Source organism: Tenrec ecaudatus, chromosome 4, assembly GCF_050624435.1.
Source record: "Tenrec ecaudatus isolate mTenEca1 chromosome 4, mTenEca1.hap1, whole genome shotgun sequence".
NCBI classification, from domain to species: Eukaryota; Metazoa; Chordata; class Mammalia; order Afrosoricida; family Tenrecidae; genus Tenrec; species Tenrec ecaudatus.
In genome coordinates, this window is record NC_134533.1 from 195,345,761 (window position 1) to 195,369,664 (window position 23,904).

Genomic DNA, 23,904 nt, shown 5'->3' on the forward strand with positions numbered 1-23,904 from the left:
AACCCCAAGGTGGCGCTGTTGGCAAGCTTTGGCCAGCTAATGGCAAGGTCAGCGGTTCAAACTCAACAGACCTCCATGGGAGCAAGATGAGGCTCTCTGCTCCCACCAAGATCCACAGCCTCAGAAACCCTACAAAAGACCACCGAGAGTGGGAGTCAGCTTGATGGCGGTGGGAACCCAAAGGCTGGTAGTTCGGACTCATCCAGAGAGGAGAAAGGCCTACGGATCTGCTGTCTTACAGCAATCAGAGGCAAGAAGACCCGATGGAGCAGTTTGCCACGGGCTCACCATGCGCTGGGATGGTCTTCATGGCAAGAGGCCTGGTTTTTCTGTTACTGATAAGGGCCACGTGGGCTATGGGCATGGAAGATATGGTTTGATATGGGCTATAATTACACACTAGGCTATAGGCTTCGAAGACATGGTGCGGTGCAGTGATAGGCTCAACATAACAGTGGTGAGGCTGGCCTGGCGCAGGACGCGGCAGTGTTGTGTTCTGTTGTCCACTGGGGTCTCCGTGCATCTGAACCACCTCCACAGCACCTAACAACAGTACCCCAAAGCTGTAAACTTTCCAGTAACGTTTCATACTGTTTCATGTTGAAAAGATCATTTTTTGGGGGGGCGCATACATCAGTTTTATGAAAGTGTGTTATTAAGATTGATTGCATCTTTTTCTTTTTAATGTGGCTACTGGAACATTTTAAGTTACATACGTGGTTCATGTTATCTATTTCTGGTCAGTACCCATTTCTCCCCTGGATAGGGGTTGTTCTAGAATATATGTATATGTATGTATGTATGTGTGTGTATACACACACACACACACACACACACACACACACACACACACACATATAAACCTCTTGTTTTCAGCACCAGGGAAATGAGAGCCATGCCCAGTTCTGGCACCAGTGAGCTTTCTGGTCTTGAGATCTTTGCTGGGCCATCGGCTCCCCATTTGCACAATAGGGTTAACTCCTTCCCAATAAAGGTCCTTCTAGGACTGTGTTCTTAACTCTTCTCGGGGTCTTTGATCCCCTCGAGAGCCACAGGGAAAGGATGTGTCCTGCCCAGAAAGATTCAAGCACAAGGAGAAACTGTTGTGACCAAGTCCAGTGGCGCTTAGAGCTGTGCGTGACGATTGGGCTCCTTGTTCCTTCCTGAATCTTGAACGGGATGAGCCCAGAGAATCAGGGCTTCCGAACCCTAGAGCAGCGGTTCTCAACCTCTGGACCGTTACCCCTTTGAGGGGGTGTCCAACAACCCTTTCACAGGGTTCCACCATTTTATAGCAGTAGCAAAATGACAGTGATGAAGTAACAATGAAATTTATGTTATGGTTGGTGGGTCACCACCCCATGAGGAGCTGTATGAAAGGGTCGTGGCATTAGGAAGGCTGAGAACCCCTGCCCTAGAGTGTGCCAAAGGTTTGTGCTTGGCCGCTAACTGAAAGGTGGGCGGTTCGAATCCACCCCACAGTGCCCCCAGAAGACGGGCCTGGAGCTCTGTTTTCACAAGATCACAGCTTGGAAGAGCCTATGGCGCACAGTGTCACTCTGGCACCCGTGGGGTTCCCAGACGTTAGCACTGAGCCAATGGCAAAGGATAATTGCCTGTCGCTTATGTGTATGCGGACACGTTGTCTGCAAGTGAACCAAAGTCCCAAGTCTCCGTTTGTTTGTTTGCTCAGTTACTCTTTCTGCTGGCAACTTCATTTTATCCTTAAAAGAAACAAAAATCAGAGCCTGTTGATTTGGCTTTGGAGAGAGGGTAAGATGGGAGATCGACACAGACTACAACCTCACGTCCGACCTAAACAGTTAACCACGCAAATGTACCAGGAGCTGCTACCCACCTCATCAGTATCCATCACAGCCCCCGCCACCCCCAGCCCTTAGAAGTCCTAACATGGAAAGGTTCCAGCCTAGACTCGGGAGCGGAGGGCGGGGGGGCTGGAAGGTGTGGTGCTACGAGAAGCAAGATTCCTGGTTGGACTCTGATCCTGTTCCAATTCTGCACCGTCCATCTTGGGGACAGCTGGGATGGCACATGCCCAGGCCACACAGACAGGCCTGGGTGGTCCTGGGATTCAATGATCTCCCAACATCCGTGTGTGCTTTGATGCCTGATGTTGGCTCGAGGTGTCCTGGGTCTATTTGGAGAGCAAGGATCTTGACTGGCTTTTCCTGCCTTCTCTGCATGGTTCCCTGAGGACCAAAGGGATTGGGCACTTGCTGTTCCTCTGAACCATGAAAAGAAAGGCCGAGGAGGAAGGAAGGGCACCGGGTAGACCCCCTCCGAGTCTCCACTTACTCTGAAGGAGCCGAGCAGATGGCATGGATTTAGCTGCTGGCAAACTGTTTTGTGGAATTTCAGAGACCAGTGCCAGGGCAAGCCATGGCACTGAGTTCTGAAGCCTCGCATCAGATCTGCGCCCCCTTCACTCATCACAGCGGGACAGGAGAGGAAATCGCAGCCAGGCATCTGCCAAGTCACTCCGCCCAAGAATTCTGTGCAGTGGTCCTGGGTCACACTGTGTTCATGGCGTTTTACCAAAAAATGGTAATTCTAAAATTAGTCAGTTTCCTTTTTTGCTTTGTCTTGGTAGAAGCTCAGTCAGGGTACAGCTGCCCTCTGCCCATCTGTCTCTCTTTGCTTCTTAGAAGATGTTATCTCAGTGACTTTGGGCACCTCCCCAGGAAAGCCCAAGTGTCACTCCTGATTTCAATAGCGTTGCCTCCCTGCTAATCCCACCCCCCTTTCCTATTAGCCTCTTAGTCCTCTGGCCCATTGCCATAGGGACAATGCGGACCCCAAGTGACCCTGTGGGACAGGGTAGAATGGCCCCACAGCCTGGGTTTCCAAGGCTGGGCTCTTGACGGAAGGCAGGCTGCCAGATCTTGCTCCCACGAAGTGGCTGGTGCGTTTGAACCACCAAGTTCTTACTGAGCAGCTGAGCACTTAACCACTGCGCCACCAGGGCTCCTTTTAACCAGGTTCCAAACCCCAAACCCTGAGCCTTCAAGTTGACTCATCGTGACCCTAGCTAGGGTTTCCAGACGGTCAATCTTCACCACGGGAACAGATAACCTCGTTTCTCTCTCGTGGTAGCAGCTGGTGGGCGTGAACCATCAAGTCTGTATTTTGGAACTGAACACCTAACCCACTGTTTCCCCAGGACGCCCTCCTTCAAACCCAGAAGCCGAGTGGTCAGTCAGGTGCCCCTGTGAGCGCATTTGGATAGAAACGAAGACTAAAATGTCTGATGACAGCGTCACTTTCTGCTTCGGTTTTTATTCCCATGGTCCCCGGAGGCTCCTCACCAGGCTGATCTAGTGAGTCACGGCAGTCTGGTGAATTGGGAAAGGTGAACTCATTAAAAAAAAATCACAACAAGCTTAGATTTAGCTTTGTGCCTTTGTGCTCGCAGATGTGTCTGGGGTTCTTGGAATGCTCTTAGAGCAACATAGCCTCACTCCCGCCAAGAACTTGGAAGGCGCTGGGAGCGCCTGCTCCCTCCATCATCTGCTCCCCCTCTCACCCGTGAGCAGAGTTTTCAGTCTCAGACAAACATGAGGCTGATCCTCCTCTTAGACCTTCTCAGTGCCACGGGGTCAAGTGCTTGGGTTTCAAAAGACAAAAACAGGGCAGTCAAGCTGCCAGCAGAGACTGGCTACCTGGAATATGTGGGGTCAAGGCCTAAGCTATCGCCCAGACATGCAGAAGCTGACTGAAGCTTGGAGTTCCCAGCCAGACCTTTCACCACCACGGAGAGTCAAGCCCTGTGGCTGGTGCTCAGGTCCATTCTGACTTGTGGCGACCCCGTGGGTGTCAGCGTAGCACTCTGCTGCAGAGGGGGCTCAGGGGCTGAGTCTGGGGGTGGCCATTGCCAGCCCTTTCTCCAGGCGCAGTCTATTTCATCGCCTCTCATTTTCCCTGGGCAGAGATAGTCCTCTGGGGTCTCTAGAGATGAGCCGTTTGGAAAGCTTGTTCAGATTCCCAATGTTTGTGGGCAGCACACCCGTGCTCCATAGACACAGAAGTCTCTGGATTCTCCCTTCCCGTGGCTCTTCTTTGAGCCAGGGTCAAGCTGATGGCAGCTCTTTCAGAGACTGAGTCGAGGATGCTACTGTGGTGAGGAGTGGGGTGGGATGGGGGCTGCAGGGTTCCTGGGGTATCATGCCCTCACCCCCTGGGCAGGGAATTGGGGTGGGTCAAGTCCTGAATTCTCTGAGAATGGTTTTGAAGAGGTTATGGCCGTTTGAAATAGCTGACGCGTGACTTTTCAGATGGCTCGCTCATCACACTCACTTGAATAAAAAGCCATTCTCTCTTTGCTCAGTGGGCCCTCACCCGAGGACAGAATGTCTCCAAGCACCAGCCTCCAAAATAGCTGGGCCCCTTCCTCTCTCAGAGACCAGCAGCGCAGGGGCTGCATCTACGGGTTCCTGCACCGTCATCGCAGCTCCCCAGGCGAGCTGGCAGGGGGAGCCCTGCGAGAGGCAATGCTGGAGCAAAGCCCCCGGCGAGTGAAGCCCCTCTTAAAAGGGGGTGCTTTCCCAGGGCAAGGGGTTTCCAGGGAGGAGCGGCAAGAACTCAGTCATGAAAGAGGGGTGCTTTCTTCATCCGCAGGGCCCACAGGAAACAGAGGGGACAGCAAGTCAGGTACGAGGTGTGGGGATGGCCAAGGGACAATCAAATGACACTGTGAGGAGAGAGGACATGAGGAGGAAGTCAAACTGGGGACAGGCCTGGACCAGAGACCCAGTGTGTTCAGGGGTGTGTGTGTGTGTGTGTGTGTGTGTGTGTGTGTGTGTGTGTGTGTGTGTGTGTGTGAGGGGTGGGGGGTGCGGGGGGATGGGGATAGTGTTTGGTAAAGAGAGGAGAACAAGGATTCAGGAAATCAGAATCTCCTAAGCACAGAAGGCTTCTCTGGCAGCCTCGTGTGACTTACAGTCCAAGGACCCGGAGGTATCGCCGTGCCTCTCCGCCAAAGTGGAAAAGCTCCAGATGTGAGAAAACAGCATCAATTGGAGACACGGAGACACTGTTTGCACACAAGTTGGGTGGGAATGACGAATGCCCCTCCCTGTACACTGCCAATTCTCAGAGAACAAATTATACTCAACACAGGGAGACTGGACTCGGAGTTGAAAACCCAATGGGGCTAACCCTTCTCTGGACATCATTACAGGTTATATCAGAAGTAGGGCAGAAATCCCTGCCTGGACCATCTCACAGCGGGGCTGTGGAGACTTCATCCCAAAGTAGTCTGGCCGGGCTGGGCACCCACAAGACTCTATAATATTAATCACTGGCTCGCTACATTTTTGAACAAAAAGCCGAGAACAGAAGTGAGCTGTCGCGTGGCTGTGCCACCACCCTGAGGGATCCCTTTCCCCTTCCTGGAACTCAGGTTGTTTTCAAGAGTGGAATTCTAAGGTGGGGTTCAATTACCTTAAAGGTTCCACTGAGGGCCGCTCACCTGTGAAACCAGAGTAGACATGGAATGGGCAATGCTCACGGCCACTGAGTCAATTCCAACTCATAGCGACCCCCGGCGACAGAGTCAAGCAACTCTTTGGGGTTTCTGGGCTGTAACTATTTAGGGAGCAGACAGCCTCTCTGTCTCTGGAGGAGGAGCTCGTGGATTTGAACTGCTGACCTCCTGGTTAGAAGGCCAACTAGTAATGGGCCAACAAGGCAAATTTAGAGTTCCATTTCAAATAGTGTCCCATTCTTATCATGGTGAGCCAGTCCTTTGCATGGGACAGAATCCGAGATGGAGGTGCTTCCAGTGAGTCTCCTCTGGCCACAGCCCGGGGATTTCGATAGACTTGGGATCAGAGAGAGGGGGCCTTGAAAAGTGCATTGTGGGAGATGTAGTTAGGTTAAAATGTAACACCTTATCCTTTGATCTTCCTTCTGATCCATTTTTAAAACAGAAATCGTTTTATTGGGGGCTCTCACAGCTCTTATCACAATCCACGCACACATCCATTGTACCAAACACATTTGTACACATGTTACTAGTATCATTTTCAAAACATTTTCTTTCTACTTGAGCCCTTGGTATCAGCTCATTTTCCCCCTCCCCAACCCTCCCTCCCCATGAACCCTTGATAATTTATAAATTAATATTTCTTTCATGTCTTACACCGATTGCTGTCTCCCTTCACCCTCTTTACTATTGTCCGCCCCCCGGGGAGGGGGTTATATGTCGATCATGGTGATCAGCTCCCCCTTTCTCCCCCCTGCCTTCCCTTTACCCTCCTGGTATCGCTACTCTCGTTATTGGCTTCTGACCCATTTTAGAGTCGTCTCCGTTTATAATATCTTCTGCCTTCTTTTAGGATGAGGGTTTTCTATGTGGTGTCTAGTCATTTTGTTTGTTTGCTTCCCTTTTGTGTTTTGTGTGATCTTTCTGTCAATGAAATCCGGGATAGGCCGAGCTTCAGAGACAGTAACTGGATGGGCAGGTGTCTGCGCGGCCTGGCAGGGGAGGGCGGGGGAGAGGGGAGCTAGCAACAAGGAGTAAATGCTCTGACATGGGCTGCGGTGATGACGGCACGCATTTCTTCATGCGATCGAGGGAAGCGTCCGCCAATAAAGCTATGTGTACAAAAAGATGGCGGTCTGGGAGCCTTCGTTCACTTCTTCTCCTAGTTCTGAGGCTGGATTTATGCATATCCCCTTTTCTTAGGAAGGGCGAGACAAGAGTGGGAGACAATCATCTGTGTCATGGCGTTGAGCAATACGGATTCACCTGTCTTGAAAGGGCTCTCGTTGTTTTTCTTGACCAAAATGGAAACACGAGACTATTAACAATCCACTTAGTGTTGATTGAAACCTCCTTACAGAATTCTATACCTGCAGGATCCATCCTAACAAGGTCCAGGAGACTCTTCCCCCCTATGTGGTTGCTCCCAATTTCACTCTGGACAGTACACATTCTGCATGAGTAGGATTGCCAGACTAAAACTCATAACGTAGCGGTTCTGTCCTCAGCCCTATCAGCTGGACACCGTCGACAGTAACCATCACAGTAACCGCTGGCTGAGCTGCTGTGTGGGAGAACGCTCCAGCTCTGAGTACTTTCAGTAGGGCTAGGGTTTGGTCTTCCAGGGTTTGCTTTTCCGGAAGTGGATGTTCAGAATGAAGGAAACGGTCGGCAAGATGTGTTTAGTTACCGTTTGAGGAAGCGGTAGGGAGAACCCCAGGAAGACTGGGGAGGGAGAACAGAGAAATGGTCAGAGATTTTTCAGATGTTTGGCGAAAGGATGTATAATTCAGCCCTCATTCCAAGGGTTGGCCTTAATGAGAAAACTAGAGGGCGATGGTGGTGCTGTGGATTAGGTGTTGGGTTCAAACCCACCAGCAGCTATTTGGAATCAAGATGAGACTGTTTGCTCGCATAAAGATTTACAGTCTTGGTACCGTTCTTAGAAGCTCTATGTAAGGATACAGTGATATGATAGTGGATTTGGTTTGGTTTGGGTATAAACCAGGAGGCCTGACCATGCTGTGGGTTAAGTGTTGGCTAGTGACAGAGAGGCTGGTGGTTTAAGCCCACCAGTCACTCCTCAGGAGAAAGATGAGGCTGTCTGCTCCCATGAAGATTTCATCTCTCTCAGAAACCCTATAAAAGGTCACTACGGGCTGGAATCAACTTGACAGCCGTGGGGCTGCTTGGTTTGGGTTTTACATAACACCCCCCAAAACAAACAAACAAACAATGCTTGTTTGGGATCAAACTTTACTGATCACAGAGTCAGTGTTTTCTACAGGCTAGAGATATTTGAAGATTCCTCGCCCTCTACCCCAGATTATATTATAAAGAGAGGAGACCTGGTGGTGCAGGAGTTAAGCGCTTGTCTGCTACCCAAAAGGAGGGTCTGCAGTTTTAACTCACTGGTGGGTTTGTGGAAGAAAAGACCTGGCAAGTTGCTCCCACAGAGATGACAGCTTAGGAAATGCTATGGGACCAGTTCCACTCCATGGAATTGGGTCGCTCTGGGTCAGAATCAACTCATCGGCACACCACGACGAACTGCCACCCTGATTAAATTCACTAGTCGTTAGCAGAGGTCTCGGTGCTCACTCTGGACAAGGTGGTGTGCCCAGCCCAGAGGTGTTTACAACACCACAGGAAGTGATGTTAACAAACCCAGGGACAAGGGAACAACAAGTGATCCAAAATCGGTGGCAAGGAGGGTGTAGGAGGCCTAGTAGGGCTTGATCAAGGGCAATGTAATCGAGAGGAATTAATGAAACCCTAATGAAGGCTGAACATGATAGTGGGACAAAAGGAAAGTAAAAGGAAATAGAGGAAAGAACTAGGAGGCAAAGGGCATTTATAGAGGTCTAAATACAGGCATGTGCATATTTAAATATATTTATATATGATGAGGAGGAAATAGATTTATGGGCATATATTTATAGGTCAAGTATTAAGGTGGCAGATGGACATTGGGCCACCACTCAAGTATTCCCTCAATGCAAGAACACTTTGTTCTATTAAACTGGAATTCCATTTTGCACACCCTCCCCGACATGAGTGCTGAAGACAAAGTCGGTACATAAGCAAATGTGCTGAAGAAAGCTGATGGTACCTGGCTAGGATCTACATATAACCCCCTCCCTGGGGCATGGACAGCAGAAAAGTGGGTGAAGGGAGATGTCGGATAGTGTAAGAGATGACAAAATACTAATTTATAGATTATCAAGGGTTCAGGAGGGAGGAGGGAGGGGAAAATGAGGAGCTAATATCAAGGGCTCAAGCAGAAAGCAAATGTTTTGAGAATGCTGAGGGCAACAAATGTGCTTGACACAATGGATGGATGGATGGATTGTAATAAGAGCTGTATGAGATTAAAAGAAAACAATAAAGAAGCGTCTCCCCTCTAACGATGAGGTGATGGGCCAAGAACTTCCAGCCTCTCCTGCAATGTTTGCTTTGCTTCATTCAAGACCCACCACCTGCAAAGCCCCAGGAACAGCCCTCTCTGGCATCACGGGAGCGCGGGCACTTTTTCGGACAGTGCGGGTCGCTGCTCTAACAGGAAGACTAAGGAACTGACCTCTGTCTTCCTGCGTTCAGGGCCCAGCCTCTAGAGCAGTGGTTCTCAACCTTCCTCATGCCGCGACCCTTCATACAGTTCCTCAAGTGACCCCCCCCACCCCCTCAACCATAACCTGATTTTCGTTGCTACTTCATCGCTATCATTTTGCTACTGTTATGAATCGGACGACCCCTGTGAAAGGATTGTTTGACCCCTAAAGGGGTCGCAACCACAGGTTGAGAATCACTGCTCTAGAGGAAGGTTCTCTCCTCATCGGCTCTGGGGGGAGACACCTGCCTCAGTTTCTTCGTTCAAAGGACCTGAGTTGCTTCCGTGGTGCCCTGACGACCTCCAGGAGGCATCTGACGTCACTCATTTGTGCTTGCCCATCTCTGTGTCCCATCTGCTCTTTTTATATCTCACAAGGAAGCAGGTTTAGGACACATTACCATAACAAAACCACAGTGACCACATGGGATTAGGCAGGCATTGGGGAGAGGATTCCAATAAGTAGTTTGGGGGGACATCACTTGATCCATAATCATTGGGGCAATGTTCTGCAAGTGGTTGAGACTGTAGATCTATTGTCCCCCCTTCCCTCTCCCCCATCCCACCTCTTGCTCTGCAGGTCCTGGGGGGCTCAGTTACCTGTCACCAGCTATTCTGCTGAGGAGGGGCTCCAGCCAGCCAGGCTGGCACTCGCAGTGGGAGTCCATGAAGACCAGCACATCCCCTGTGGCCCTGGTGGCGCCCAGCATCCGGCCCTGGGTGGCGCCCAGCCTCTTGCTGCTCCTGAGCAACGTCACACCCTCGAGCCTGGCCACCTGCTCCCCGAGAGCCGACTTGAGCTGTCCTGCAATCGACAGGGCCGTGGTCAGCTGGGTGGCAGATGTTATGGCAGATGTTATGGCTAAGCGACCATGAGATGACTGTCGGCAAGCCTCTCTCTGATGCTCTAGGGAGCACAAGGAGTCAGGAAACCAGAGACAGGGGCAGGGAACAAAAGGACGACTGCTGGGGCCTCAGTCCCTACGTGCATGGGCTGACTCCACGCTAAACGTGTGTCCCCGTGTCGCTGGGGTCAGTGGGCGGCTGCAGGCATGCTCTCTCAGGAAGGCTATTGTCTTAGTCCAGCGAGGGAACTTTCAAAAGGCAGGTCCCATCAGACAGTGACTTCTGAAGGCCCTTGGTGGGCCGGTTCAACTCACCACAGCTCAGCTCAGAAGGTTATGGCAATTGTGTTCGGGGTCCCCAAAGTTGTAATCTGGGTAGATTTTTCTAGAAGGCTACAGGACAATTGGTGGGGGGGGGGGAAGCATATTAGGAAAGAGTTTTAAGAGAATGGAAAGCTAATTACCCCTGATCATCCCGTGTCTGTATCCACCGCCCCAGCCATGTGGACTTCTCATCTGCCTGGAGAACTCTCTAAGAATGTCACATCACCATTTCTGCTCGGAAGGCTCTTTCCCGGCTAATCCTGGGCCTGGTTTCCTGGTGCCCGCTGCTCATAAATGGATCCCGTGGCTGCAACCGTGAGCTCTAGCACGGGAACCACTGTGAGGATGGCACAGGACCGGAAAGTGTTTCCTTTTGGTGTGTCGGAGCCTAACAACAACACCAGCAACACCAACAACAACCACTCTCCACAAGAGGAGCCTGGTGGTGTCGTGGGTGCTGCATCAGACTGCTAGCCAGCAAGCTCAGCAGTTCGAAATCGCCAGCCACCCTGAGGGAGGAAGTGAGACTGTCTACTCTCACAAAGAGTTACAGCCTCCCCCCACCCCCCTCCAAGGGCAGATCTACCCTGTCCTACAGGGCTGCTGCGGGGCATCAGGAATTGATGGCAGTGCGTTTGGTTTTCTGGACTGTGCCCAGAAGGAGCCCTTCAGCATTCAGCTGCTAACCAGAAGGTTAGCGGTTCAAACCCCCTAGCTAGCTGCTCTGTGAGAGAAAGCGGTGACCTTAATAGAGATTGGCAACCTTGGAAATTCTGTGGGGGAAGTTCTGTTCTGTCCTGTAGGGGGCACTATGCAGGAATCAGAATCGACCGGATGGCAACAGGTTAGGGTTTTTTTGGTGGTTACTGTGGCTCTACCTAGAACTAAGGAGCCCTGGCGCATTGCACGTTGGCATCGGAACACTAACCGCAAGGTTGGCCATTCAAACCCACCAACTGCTCTGCAGGGGGAATAGGAGGCTGCCTGTTCTTGTAAAGATCCGTCTTCTCAGAAATCCTGTCTAAAACCTCTGTAAGTTGGAATCGACTAGATGGCAGTGGGTTTCGTTTGGGGGTTGGTGGTGCTTTGGGTTGCTCACTGAAAGATGGGCAGTTCAAACCCACCAGCCACTCTGCAGTAGAAAGTTGTGGCAATCTGCTTCCATACAGATTGAAATCCTTGGGCACCGTATGGGGCAGTTCTCCCATGCCCTCTAGGGTTCATTATGAGTAGGAATTAGCTCATTGTCAAAGGTGTGTGATTTCTTTGTTGTTTGGCTAGACCTGTAGACGTTCACCCTAAATAACACCAACAAGAGTTACAGCCAAAGCGGTCAGGTCTGCCAGATCAGCACCTCATGAAATCATGTCTAGTCAGCATCTCAGTGAGAGGTTACCTTTGGCTGCAGGGACCAGAGTTGACTACAGTGCCCTTAACCAACCAGAGACTTATTTTTCTTACATTATAGGAAGACAGTACTGGGTACTGAAGGGCCAGCATGGCAGGTTCAAGGCTAAAAAAAACCCAAAACCAAGCTAGGGGGCATCTTTGTCTCCATTGTCTTAGGTACCCAGCTTTGGGGTGGCCTGTCCACAGTAGTGAGTTTACTGTTCGTGGAAGCATTCAAGCAGCTTGTCTAAGTCTGAGCTCTGGTTCTAAATCTGCTGCTTTCTTGGGGTGTGATTCAACTCCAATCAATTGTCTTTGGGGTCTTACTTTCTTCACTTTCAAAATGAGTGGAGTGGGCAATGGTGATCTCATGAGTGACACAGACCCCCAGGTGGCCTTGCCCAGTGCCAGGGATGCGAGGGCGCCGACACATGAGCAGCTCTCTGCGGCTCTTCATAATTTCTTGGGGAGGGGCTTACAGCACTGCATGGAGGCTGGGGCCTGAGAGATACATGTCACCTAGGACCTGCTGAAGTGACTGACCCACCCCTAATCCCCTGGGACGATGGCCCAGCATGATCCTCCCTTCCTCTGTCCTGCCTCTCAGACTGATTTCCTGGCTTCTCATTCATAAATCACATGCACATGAATCCCCTCCTGCACCAGTGATATCTTTAATCATTCGGGGGTCTGCTGCTCGGGAACCTGGCTGAAAACCATTTCCAAACCCCACGAGAATCAGCCAGGGTCCAGGCCAGTCCAGCGGGCCTGGAGGAAGCCTTTGCTACCTTGCTGGCTGAGGTTGTCCACGAGGATGATCTCCTTCAGGAAAGCCCTGGGGGCTGTGTCCAGGATGCTGTGCACAGTTCTCAGCAAGGGGGTCCAAGCTTCATCCTGGAAGCAGATTATGACGCTGGCCGTGGGCAGGCTGTCCCCGGGGTGCTGCTGCAGACACCTGTGGGGGAAACACCAAGGGGACGTGACCAAGAGGCTGCAGGAAGCGGTTAGCAAGCTCTCACTGGCTTCCCAGACCCTGGCTGTGTCGGGGCCACCGTGCCTTTTCCCCAATTCGCTGTCTAGCTCTCCTGTGTGTTCCAGAAGATTCCGCAAAGGATGACTACTTTACATTTCTTTCTTTCTTTTTTATTAAAAGATCATTTTATTGGGGGGGCTCTTCCAACTCTTAGGACAATCCATCCATCAACTGTATCTGGTGTTTTTGCACCTGTGTTGCCATCCTTCTTTTCCAGACATCTCCTTTCTCTTTGAGCCCTGGGAGCCGCTCCTCTTCCCCAACTGCCACCCTCATGACCCCTTGATAAATTATTATTTTCATATCTTATGTAGACCACTGTCTCCCTTCCCCCATGGTTTCTGTTGTTTGTCCCCCTTGGCAGGGTGTGTGTGTGTATGTGTGTGTGTGTGTGTGTGTGTGTGTGTGTATGTGTTGATCTTTGCGATTGGTTTCCCCTTCCTCCCCGGCATGCCCCACCTTCCTCCTATCCCCTGGTATTGCTACTCCCATTCCTGTCCCTGCATTCCATGTGTCATGAGCTCTTATGTCTTATCGTACCTGTGCACATGCTCCAGTCTAACCTGCAGTGAGAGGCAGCACTGGGGTCATGATAGTGGGGGGTGGGGAAGCCTCAAGGAACCAGAGGAATATTGTGTGTTTCCTCAGTGCTTTACTGAGCCCTGGTTGATTCCTTCCTTCCCTGTGACTCCTCTGTGAAGGGAGGTCCCATTGTCTACAGATGGGTTTTGGATATCTGCTGTGACCCTCCTCATTCTCAACAATATGTTTTGTTTGTTTGTTTGTTCATGATCTTCTGATGCCTGTTACCCAGTCCCGACGATATCTCATGATCGTACAGGCTAGTGTGCTTCTTCCATGTGGGCTTGTTGCTTCTCTGCTAGATGGCCGCTTGTTTAACTCCAAGATTTAAAAACCCCAGATGTGTATCTTTTGATAGCCAGGTATATATCTGCTTTCTTCACCACATGATAGCATGGGGAGAGCAGGCACTAACCCACCCAGGAGGAGAGTTTTGGTCATGTCTCCACAAATTTGGGAGTGGGCATGCAGACCCCACCACAGTGCACCAAACCTTGAGGGCAACACAACCACATGGAGCAATGCATGTAAAGATGGGCCTCAGGGCCAGCCCCAATCAGAGCCAAGCTGACCCTCCCTAAAAGTATGTGCAATGGAGGACGGCACTAAACTGCAGGCTGGGGAGAGGGGCTGGCCTGCCACGCCCACACGGAAGCAAAGAGGAGGAAAAAGAGTGAGGTTCTAGACCCCATATCGGCACACCAAGCTCGGAGGATGATGTCCCTGCACGGAGCTGCTAAGGCGTCGAGAGGAATGTAGGGCTGACAACAGCTTGCCCCATGTTATCACTTCCCTGGAGCACACTGACAGAGGACAATACCTGGGCACACGGCAGGGGGTTAGTCTGGTCTGAGCCCCCATACCCCACCCCCACAGTAGAGCAAACCAAGAAGGGAACATAACAGATCAGCAACAGGAGCAGAGCAAAGCCACAAAGCCTCTAAAGAACCCCCCAAATAGACTTCAGGCTAGGAGGAGCAGCTTCTGGAATTTTCCAGGATCAGTGGGGAGATAGTCATAAAGGTCCATGGACAGACCTGGAATTATGTATGGTTTGTCTTTCTTTTTCTCTTTCTCTCTCTCTCTCTCTCTCTCTCTCTCTTCCAATCTTTTGTTTTCTTTTTGTTTGGTCTCTGTTATTGTTGGTTTGCTTACTTATATAAGATAGGCATGGGAAGAAAGCTTGAGGAGAAAGCAATTGGATCAATGGTCCCAGAAGGATTTGGGGGGAGAAGAAGGTGGGGGAAGGAAGCAGTGAGCAAACAAACACCATAGACAGGGGAACAACTAGGGAATTAAAATCACCAACAAGGAAGATGTAGAGATCCTGAGGGTGTTGTAGCAACAGCAATCTAGCTGAGAGGAATTACTAAGAGGCGGAAGAAGGGTGTGCATGCTGGTGGGGCAGGAGGAAGGTAAAAGGCAATGGAGGAAGGATCTAGGAAGCAAAGCTATGGGTAGAGGTATAAGCATAGGTGTGTACATATGTAAAGACATTAATTCATAAAAATAGAGGTATTGGCCTATATACATATATTTATAGGTTAATACACTAAGATAGTAGACAGATTTTGGACTTGTGCTCATACCCTCCCTCAATGCAAGAACACTTTTGTTCTAACAAACTGACATTCTGGCCCACCCTCCTGGCACAATTGCTGAAGACAAAATGAGTGCATGAGTAAATGAGGTGAAGAAAGTGGATGGTGCCTGGCTATCAACAGATACAGCATCTGGGGTCTTTACATTTCTTGATAATGTACCTCCCAATTCTTCAGAGGCTCAAGAACTCCTGTACAGTGTTTTCTCCGTGCCCCACGCATTGCTTGTGATGCTACCATTCCTTTATGTGTAACATGGAAATGAATGGCATTACCAACCTCACAGTGGCATTGTCACGAGTCTAAACTGGGGCCATGCATGTTGCAATGCCCAATGGATGCCCATGATCACCCATTTAATGCCAGGGCCCCATTCTGTTTCCTTTTGCATTCCTGTGACATACATCAGCACCGGGCACACAGCAATGCTTGGGTGTTATTGTTATGGCTATACGTGACAGGAGAGGACATGGACTGAACATCCATCCATGAGTGTCAGCCATATGCCAGACACTGTGCCCTTCACACACAGTCCTATGTGCTCATCCTATAAGTCCGTGAGGTGGGCTCGGTCATGCCCAATTTTCAGATAAGAAAACCAAGACTCAGAGAGGTGGTGAGATTCCCGTCTCCAATGCTGGGATATTTATATCTCCAAAGCCGTCCTGCCCTTTCCATGGCACTTGGCTGGCTTGTGGCTGGATGCAGGGGGGTTCACAGTGTTTCTTGCCTTCTCTCTCTGCCAGAAGCTTGCCTGTGCTGCTCCCTCATTGACGGGTGGTCAGGACACCGGACATTTGCTTTGCTTTGGGTGTGTGGAGAGTTCTGAATGGGTGGGGTTTCTCTTTAGATGTGACTGCTAAGACAATGTCTTTCCACCAAGGATGATTTGTATTTGACTAGTTGTCTCAAGGACCCCAAACCAGCAGCACCCGAGAGCAGGTGCCTCTGACAGTGGCCCTGCTTGCAGAGACCCCGATCATGTGGGAGGGCTCACTCTGGAACCTCCTGTCCAGCTGGCCCTGCCTGGGGAACACCATCTGAAATGGTGACAGCCTGAGCTGCTCCTTAGCTGCGTGATGGTCTGCTTGCTATTGTCCTAACCCAGGCCGAACCTTCCAAGGCAAAGGAAACCTGTGCATGAGCCTCGGGGCAAACCCCTCTATTGAAAGGGGGAAGAGTTGATGCTAGAAAAGTGCTTGAAGACAAAATGGAAATCGCAGAGGATTAAAAACAACAGCAACAACAACAGCACATTTTCATATGGTTCTCATAAACTAGTTGTACCAATTATTTTGTTTTTATGATATTTCTTTCCAGAAGGGACTTAAAGCCACTCACAATAATCCATTCCCACAATAAAATAATGATAAAATAAAAATAAGACTGGAAAGCCAGGAACAGGGAAACAGAGGTCAATGGAGAAAGTCCACATTTAGAGAAAGACTATAAGCCATAAGAGCATTTGCTATTTCCAGAATGAACTTTTAATTTGACACTGAGCTTCCTGGGAGCCGAAGTAAAATGGAAGAATGACCACCATCAGAAAAATTGCGTGTAGATTTTTTTAGGGAAAGCAATGCTCTTTTACCACCTTTAAAAAAGTGTGTAGTTTCTTATTTTGAAATAAGTTATGACCACAAGCAGTTACATACAATAGTGCAGCGGGCTCTCTTCTGCCCCTCTGTCCCTAATGATACTCTCTCCCAGCACCTGCACCGCACCTCTCAGGGAGGAGAACGGCGCAGTGCTCTCAGCTCGCACGCACACTTCACTCTGCTTTTGCAAGTTCTTACGTCTAGCACATGTCTGTAAAATAAATCCCGGTGACTTCAGAAACAAGTCCCCAGATGGAGTCGGTGATTGGAAATACCATGGGTTGGGTCAGTTGAGCCTAAAGTGACATCTTTTTCTTCACTTTAATGAAGTCGTGTGTTCACAGACTCTCCGATGCAATACACGATTTGGTTGCCTGACCTCCATGCCCTTAGGCCCTGGTTGGGGATCTGAGTAAAACGAAGTCTCTGACAACTTCCCTCTTTCCCCTGTTTATCATGATGCTGCTTGTTGGTCCGGTTGTGAGAGGGTTTGTCTTCTTGATGTTGAGATGTGATCCATCCATGCTACAGGCTGTAGCATCTGAACGGGCTGTAAGCCCTCTTCACTTTCAGAAAGCAGGCTTGTGTCCTCGGCCTACCACAGGTTGTTGATGAGTCTTCTACCAATCCAGATGCAGTGTTCTTTTGGTCCAGCTTCTTAGGACATTTGCCCTGCATCCAGATTGAATGGAGACCGTGAAAGGATGCGCACATCTTTCCTGATTTCCAAGCAGGCAATCTCCCCTTGTTCTGTTTGAATGATTGTACCTTGGATGACGTAGATTCCACAAGAGTACAACCAATATATTTTTTCATATATATAACATACATAGCATACATACGAGACTAATATGTAAAGTGGTTGAGTGTGTAATGTGCATTGTTTACTTCGAATGACAGCAAGTGTTCTGAATTTCCATTCTTCACAGTGTTATCCAAACTGTGTTGTGATTCACAAAGTTGAATGCCTTTGCCTTTGTACAGTCAACTAGAGTCAGATCAACATCTTTCTGAAATGTGATATCAATTATATTATTATTTGATCATTCCTCTATTCTTTTGGATCACATTTATTTGGGCAAAAATATGGATATCTTCTCATTAGAAAGTCAGGTAGCTAATCTACCAAATTTCTTAGCAGGAGGGAGTGACCATGTCCAGCATTGAATGCATTTGTTGAAACAATTTTATTTTATGTTCTGTAAATTTCTGCAGCCTTGTTTTTTAACCCATGCCTTTAGTACAATTGGCTCTTCTTGATCATATGCCTACTCCTCCTGAAATGACGGAACATCAACAAATCCTTTGCGATCTGCCAATCCCTTTGGTCTTCGTTTGAAGCTTCCTGTCTTGCTCAAGGAGCCCTGGTGATATCGTGGTTGCTCATTGGTCTACTAATCACAAGGACAACCGTTTGAAACCACCAGCTGCTCTGAAGGAGAAAGAGGAGACTTTCTACTCCTGTAAACAGCACTTCTCAACCTGGGGGCTATGAACCCTTTGGAGGTACGAATGACCCTTCCACAGGGGTCGCCCAATTCATAACAGTAGCAAAACTACAGTTATGAAGTAGCAATGAAAATAATGTTATGGTTGGGGTCACCACACATGAGGAACTGTATTAAAGGGTCGCAGCATTAGGGAGGTTGAGAACCACTGAGTTAGAGTCTCAGAAGCCACAGGGGCTGTTCTACTCTGTCCGATGGGGTCACTATTCATGGAAATTGACTCGGTGACAGCAAGCGTTGTTCAGTATTTTGTTCATGAAATCCTACAATCCTGTAACTCAAATCTTTAATTTTTTTCATTAGTTGTTTTAGTTTGGGAGATGCTGAATGAATTTTTTCATTTGGTTTCCTAATTCCAGGTCTTGGCATATTTCATTATAATACTTAATTTTTTCTTTGAAATCTTTTATTCAGCTATTCAACATTTTTTTGCCATTTCTTCAGCTACTTTATGTTCAAAAACAAGTTTTAGAGGATCTTAAAACATCCATGGTGATCTTTTGTTTTGTTTTTCTCTTTAATGAACTTTTTCTTTCTTCAAGAACAAAGTCCTTAAGATCATCTCACAACCTGTCTGGTCTTTGGTCTTTCGTGTTCAGAAATCCTACTCCTGAGATGGTCTCTGCATTCAGTAGGACAGACTCAGGGTTGTACTTTGGTTCTTGTGGAGTTGTTTTCATTTTCTTTAGCTTCAAGTTGAACTTGGATATGCGCAATTGGCGGTCTGTTCCACAGTCATCCCCTTGTCCTGTTCTGGCCGAAGCTAATGAGTTTCTCCATCATCTCTTTCTACAGACATCGTCCATTTCATTCCCGTGTGTTCCATCTGGCTAGGTACACCAGGTGTACCTTCTGGTTGTGCACACACGTGCACAACATTAGTTCTCATAAAAAGGGCATTCCCACAGGATAGGTCATTAGTCTTGCAAAATTCTCTCATGCCATCTCCAGAGTAATTTCTATCACCAAACTTTATTTTTCAACTGCTGATCCTTCTTTGTCTCCAACTTTTGCATTCCAATCACCTGTAATTATCAATGCATCTTGATCGCATGTTGGATCAATTTCTGGCTGCAGAGGTTGGTAAAAATGTTTAACTTCTTCATCTGTGGCATTAGTCACTTCATTTCACTGCTATGACACTAGATGAGATGCCAACAGTGTTTAAAATACCTGCAGGGTCAACCATGATGGACCGGTTTCAGTAGAACTTCCCACCTACGAACAGACTAGGAAGGAGGAACAAGAGCTACAATTCTGAGGGGGGGGAAAGTTGACCTTATGAATCACAGCAAAGAGTAATCTGATACAGTGCTTGGTAACAAGCCCTTCATCTTGGAAGGCACGCAAAATACAATGGGAGAGCAGCTGCCTCCTCAAAGCAGAGTTGATGTCAATGGCATGGAAAGAGTAAATCTCTCAGGACCTTCATTGGCTGATGTGAGAATGTTTTGGGGACCTCCATCTGTTCATTCAAAATGAGAAGAACCAGTCACAGACATCCAAACAATAAATATTGTCATAGATATTGTCATAAATGGAATGGAATGCTTGGAGATCCGTGTCCTGGGCACTAGTGAGCTGAAGTGGACTGGCCTTTGCCTCTTTGTGGAGGACATGAGTCATCACCTGCCGGACTGGACCAGGAATGACAAATTGAAGAGAAATAGCATCACACTGGAGTCAGAAAGGACATTTTAAGCTCTACCCTGAAGTACGATGCTGACAGCAGTAGCATAACATCCATATCCAGACAAGGAAGACCAGTTAATATGACTGTTTTTCTGATTGCCCTACCGACCACTAGTACCAAAGATGAAGAAAACAAGCTGGCCCCAGGTGAACAGTGCCCTCTCCTAGCCCTCGTGGAACATTCTGGAGCAATTTGGACACTAGTGTGCCATCACATCCCACCTGTCTGAATGCCCCTAGGCAGGTCACATACCCTCTTGTGGGCTTGGTCTCCTCACCTGTGAGGATGGTAGCCACAGCCCACATTTGGAAGGGCTACTAGAAAGAGGAAAGGGTCTTTATAAATTCTCAGAACAGGGACTAACATACACTTCTGCTACTCTCATTCTTACCGTACACATGAGGGACGGCACCAGAAGATAGAAAGTGCTCCATGTCCTGAAATCCTTATGTTCCTGATCATTTGGGATTGCGTTGGGACAGGAGGGGGAGGAAGGGGAAAGACAGACCCAGGAGCAGGCATTTCAAAGAGAATTGCAGATTCCCCTCTCCCTGGAGCCAGCTGGCTGCAGGATTTTCTGCTTCCCATAGGCAGACATGGCTGAGCTCTCGGAGAGCTGATGGTGGGGTGCAGGTGGAACAAACATAAAAGGCTGTTAACAACTTCTGAGGCCAAATGGGTACTGGAGAGCAGTTGGAAGATCAAGCAGGCTACTTCTCCAAGCTATGAGGGTGGGTCTTCTGGCTTCAGCTCAGAAAGGACCTTTCCCCTCCCCCAGAGACCATGCAGGCAAGGTGTCCAACACGGAAGCAGACAGCAGTGCCAGGACAGCTCTCCAAGCAATGGCCTAACTGCAAGGGGACTAAGTTAGACAGGGCGTGGGAATGCTCGGGTGTGGTAGCAGAGACCAGAGTGGGCTCTGAGCGACCCTGGCTGTGGCTTGGGGGGGGGGGTCCCCACACCCTCCATCCCCCTCTGCCATACAGGGCTGCCTACTAGAAACAGAAATGGGCAAGGCCTGGTGTCTGCTCCTGTGAGACAGATGCTTTTAAGCAGTGCCTGGGATTGGTGGGTGTTTGTCTGGTGGGTGGGGCCTTGGAGAACCTGGAGGATAGGGTGGTGTAAGCCAGGAGCTCTCAGAGATCCCGGGCTTCACGAGGCTATCTGGTGGGGATCGGGGGCGGGGGGACCCCTTCAGGAGGGTAACAGGTACCTGAGCAATGTCTAAAGTGTACCCACCCCCTTCAAGATGAAGCAATGCATTGATTTCTTCCTCCTGCCTCAGCCAGGCCCCTTTCAAATGGTGAGGCCTCCAAATGTCATTCCACTTGCTCTGGTGCATCCCCCCCTCCCCCACCCAACTAGACTTGCACCAGGGTGAGCGTTCCCTCTGCCCCGGCTCTGTGTCCACAGTAAAGAGAAACTGCTCAGTAGGCCACCCTTCAAGTGGCTCCCAGGACCCATGCCATTCCTGGCATGCCTCTGATCAGCCTCTGGAAGGAGGGCGTGAGCTCACCTGGCCCCTGGTCACCATCCCAGGGAGCACAGCGACAGGTGGCGCCAGCAAAGGGAATGGGCCCTCTCTATGTGGGTGGACCCAGGTGGGAGGAGGAGTGGGATGTGGGAGGCCCTGAGAGCAGTAGGACTGTCACCTCACTCCCCTTGTCCAAAAGCTGGGGCCTCTCTCTGAGCAGGTGGAGGTGGGCTAGGGGGTGAGGAGCCAGGCTTTGGCATTGGGTTCGTATCCTGAATCTGTCCTTAGGTGATTTGGGCGAGCAACATACAAACTCCTGTCCTTCCTTTCAACGATTTCCAAAGTCACAGGACTAGATAGAACCTTGTCATGTGAGTCTTTTTTCTTATAATCCTTTGATTCCAAGTCCTTTTGAAGCACGCAGTTTGCTAAACCTCAGTTACCACATTTGTAGAATGGGGCTTGGGGGTGATGAACAAATTAATTAATACTTGACCCAATGCCTTCATCCTAGTCCAGAAAAAACTCAAGCAAGTTGCTGTTGACTGAATTCTGATCCATGACGACCCACGTGTTACAAAATAGAAGTGCTCCGTAGGGTGTTCTTTATCCAAGTAGATCACCAGGCCTTTCTTCCGTGGAACTGACTGGGTGGAGTCAAACCGACCACCTTCCAGTCAGTAGTCAAGAGCAAACTGCTATGCCAGCTAGGCCCCTTTGCTCACAGTCAGAGCTCCACCAGCGCTAGCGATCATGATGAACCCATAAAAATCTTCCTAGAAAAACAAATGAAAAGGTCAGGGATCCCCCCGCCAAATGTCTTGAAGTGCCTTCCTATTGGTTGCAAGCCTCTTTAGTGCCAGGAGACCCCTCTACCCCTCAACTCCTCATCGACAGAGTAGGGGCAGCAAGTGCAGTGACTAGAAGGTAATGGACAGATTACACGAGGAAAGAGGCGTATGGTTTGTCCAGGGTAAACTTTCAGTAGCTGTCGCTGTCCACTGGCTAGCTGGTGCCATTGCTTGGACCCGCCTCTGAGGATGCCCTTCCACACAACGGAGCGACTGAGCAAGTGCTTTATGAATAAGCATTCCTGATCTTTGTCCAGTGATCCTGGGTCATCTCACTGAATTCACATCCCTGCCTCTGAGCTGCCTGCATGGCCTCACTCCAGGGGTGCCATGGTCATAGAATACCGTGTGCTCTCTGTGCCTCTCCGAGTTGTGCAACATGGTGGGACTCTCCCCCCACAAGGTTGCAGGCAGAGCAAGCTATGGGCTGATTGGTCATACCGAGCCTCTGCTGGCCTCAACCTCCCTAGGACAAGGGCCGAGCAGTGAGATGACATCTTTCGGCCAGCCATTGGGAGCAAAGGCTCCCAATCACATCTCCTTGTCACCAGGCAGCTTTGACAGCTCCCATCTCGCCATCCCATTTTGTTGAAATGCAGGGTGATTTCCCTTGAGGAGGGTCGGGCCTGTGAAGGTGAGCGTCCACTAACCCCTCAGCTGACTTGAGTGTGGACGGTTCCGGAGACCTTCCAAGAACACCAGAAAAGGCCCAGATGGTGCAGCCTTTTGGGGGGAACCCTGAGCCCTTGAATCACATGAAGATGCTGGTCTCTCAGGAGGACAGCGCAGGAAAAAGGAAATGGATGAAGGTGGGAAGGATCCCTGCTTCACAACGCCCCCACTCTTCCTGCCCTCCTTCCACTATCCTGATAGGGCCTTGGGGGCAAGGGATGAGGGGAGTGAACCAGAACTACGGAGAGAAGCCACCAGAAGCCTTGCACAGACAGGCCCTCTTGGATCATCCAGCCAGCCTCCAGGTGGCCTCAGTAAGACACCTCCAGCCAAGGTCAGCCCAATCGTAGAATCCTGAGCAAACAAATGGCTCTGGTTTTATTCACTAACTTTTTCAGGAACGTTTTTATTAAGAGAGAATTCACACACCATGAAATCCACTCTTTCCAAGTATGTTATGAGGGGTTGGGAGTATATGTACGGAGCTGCGTTGTTATTGGCACCATCTGATTTCAGGACTTCTTCTTCATCTCAGTGACCTCGGAGACTAGCAATTAGCAGGCACTCCCCACTCGCCAGCTCGCCCAGACCTGGCAAGCACTCATCTACTCTCTGACCTTTGGATGTGCCTCTGTGCACACCCTTCACTCAGCATCATGCTTTCCACGCTCACGCATGTTGGAGCATAAATCGGGACGTCCTTCTCTTTCACGGGTCTAAGTGGAAAGGACGGAGGGTCATTTGAAGACCCCGTAACCCATCGGTTTCTTCACATGCTCTGGACCATCTGCATGGATTTATCACCTGCAGAGAGCAACGACCTTGGATGCCACGGCCGGGCTGCCTTCGAAACTTCATACAGGAATCAGACTGGCTGGTCTCCGCACATCTTTCATCGGAAGCAGTGAAAGAATCCGTGTCACCACACCTGCTTTCCATCGACTTCGGGAATCTGCTGAGGGGGTCTCTGCCCCTTCCCTTTGTCATGCCTTCCACGAAGCTGCAGTGGGGAACTCTGTGCAGATACAAATACCACAAGAAACATCTCCTACCCGAATAAACTGTGTGCTCCCTGCTCTAACATATTGACGCGCTTCCTCCTCCGGAGCGATAAGAACCCGGGAACTTCTGTGCTTCCTTCTTCAGTGTGGCCGCTGGGAAGCTCACAGGAAGCAAAGAGGGGATTTAGTGGTGTGGGCTTTACCAAACGCATAGCTTCAT

The 23,904-nt window shown here is 49.6% G+C and overlaps 2 protein-coding genes across 9 annotated transcripts in view; one reads left to right on the plus strand and one right to left on the minus strand.

Annotated features, from left to right (window-relative positions):
• The window catches only part of DPH3 (diphthamide biosynthesis 3), a 219,553-nt gene that overhangs the window by 70,826 nt on the left and 124,823 nt on the right, over nt 1–23,904 (plus strand). The gene's annotated exons all lie outside the window — the stretch shown is intronic.
• Nucleotides 1–23,904, minus strand: part of GALNT15 (polypeptide N-acetylgalactosaminyltransferase 15) — a 49,555-nt gene that overhangs the window by 14,268 nt on the left and 11,383 nt on the right. The window contains exons 2-3 of the mRNA XM_075547178.1: nt 12,460–12,626; nt 9,714–9,918 (exon numbers count right to left, since the gene is read on the minus strand). Of these exons, the coding sequence (XP_075403293.1) occupies nt 9,714–9,918; nt 12,460–12,626 (372 nt within the window). The remainder of the gene's footprint in view (nt 1–9,713; nt 9,919–12,459; nt 12,627–23,904) is intronic.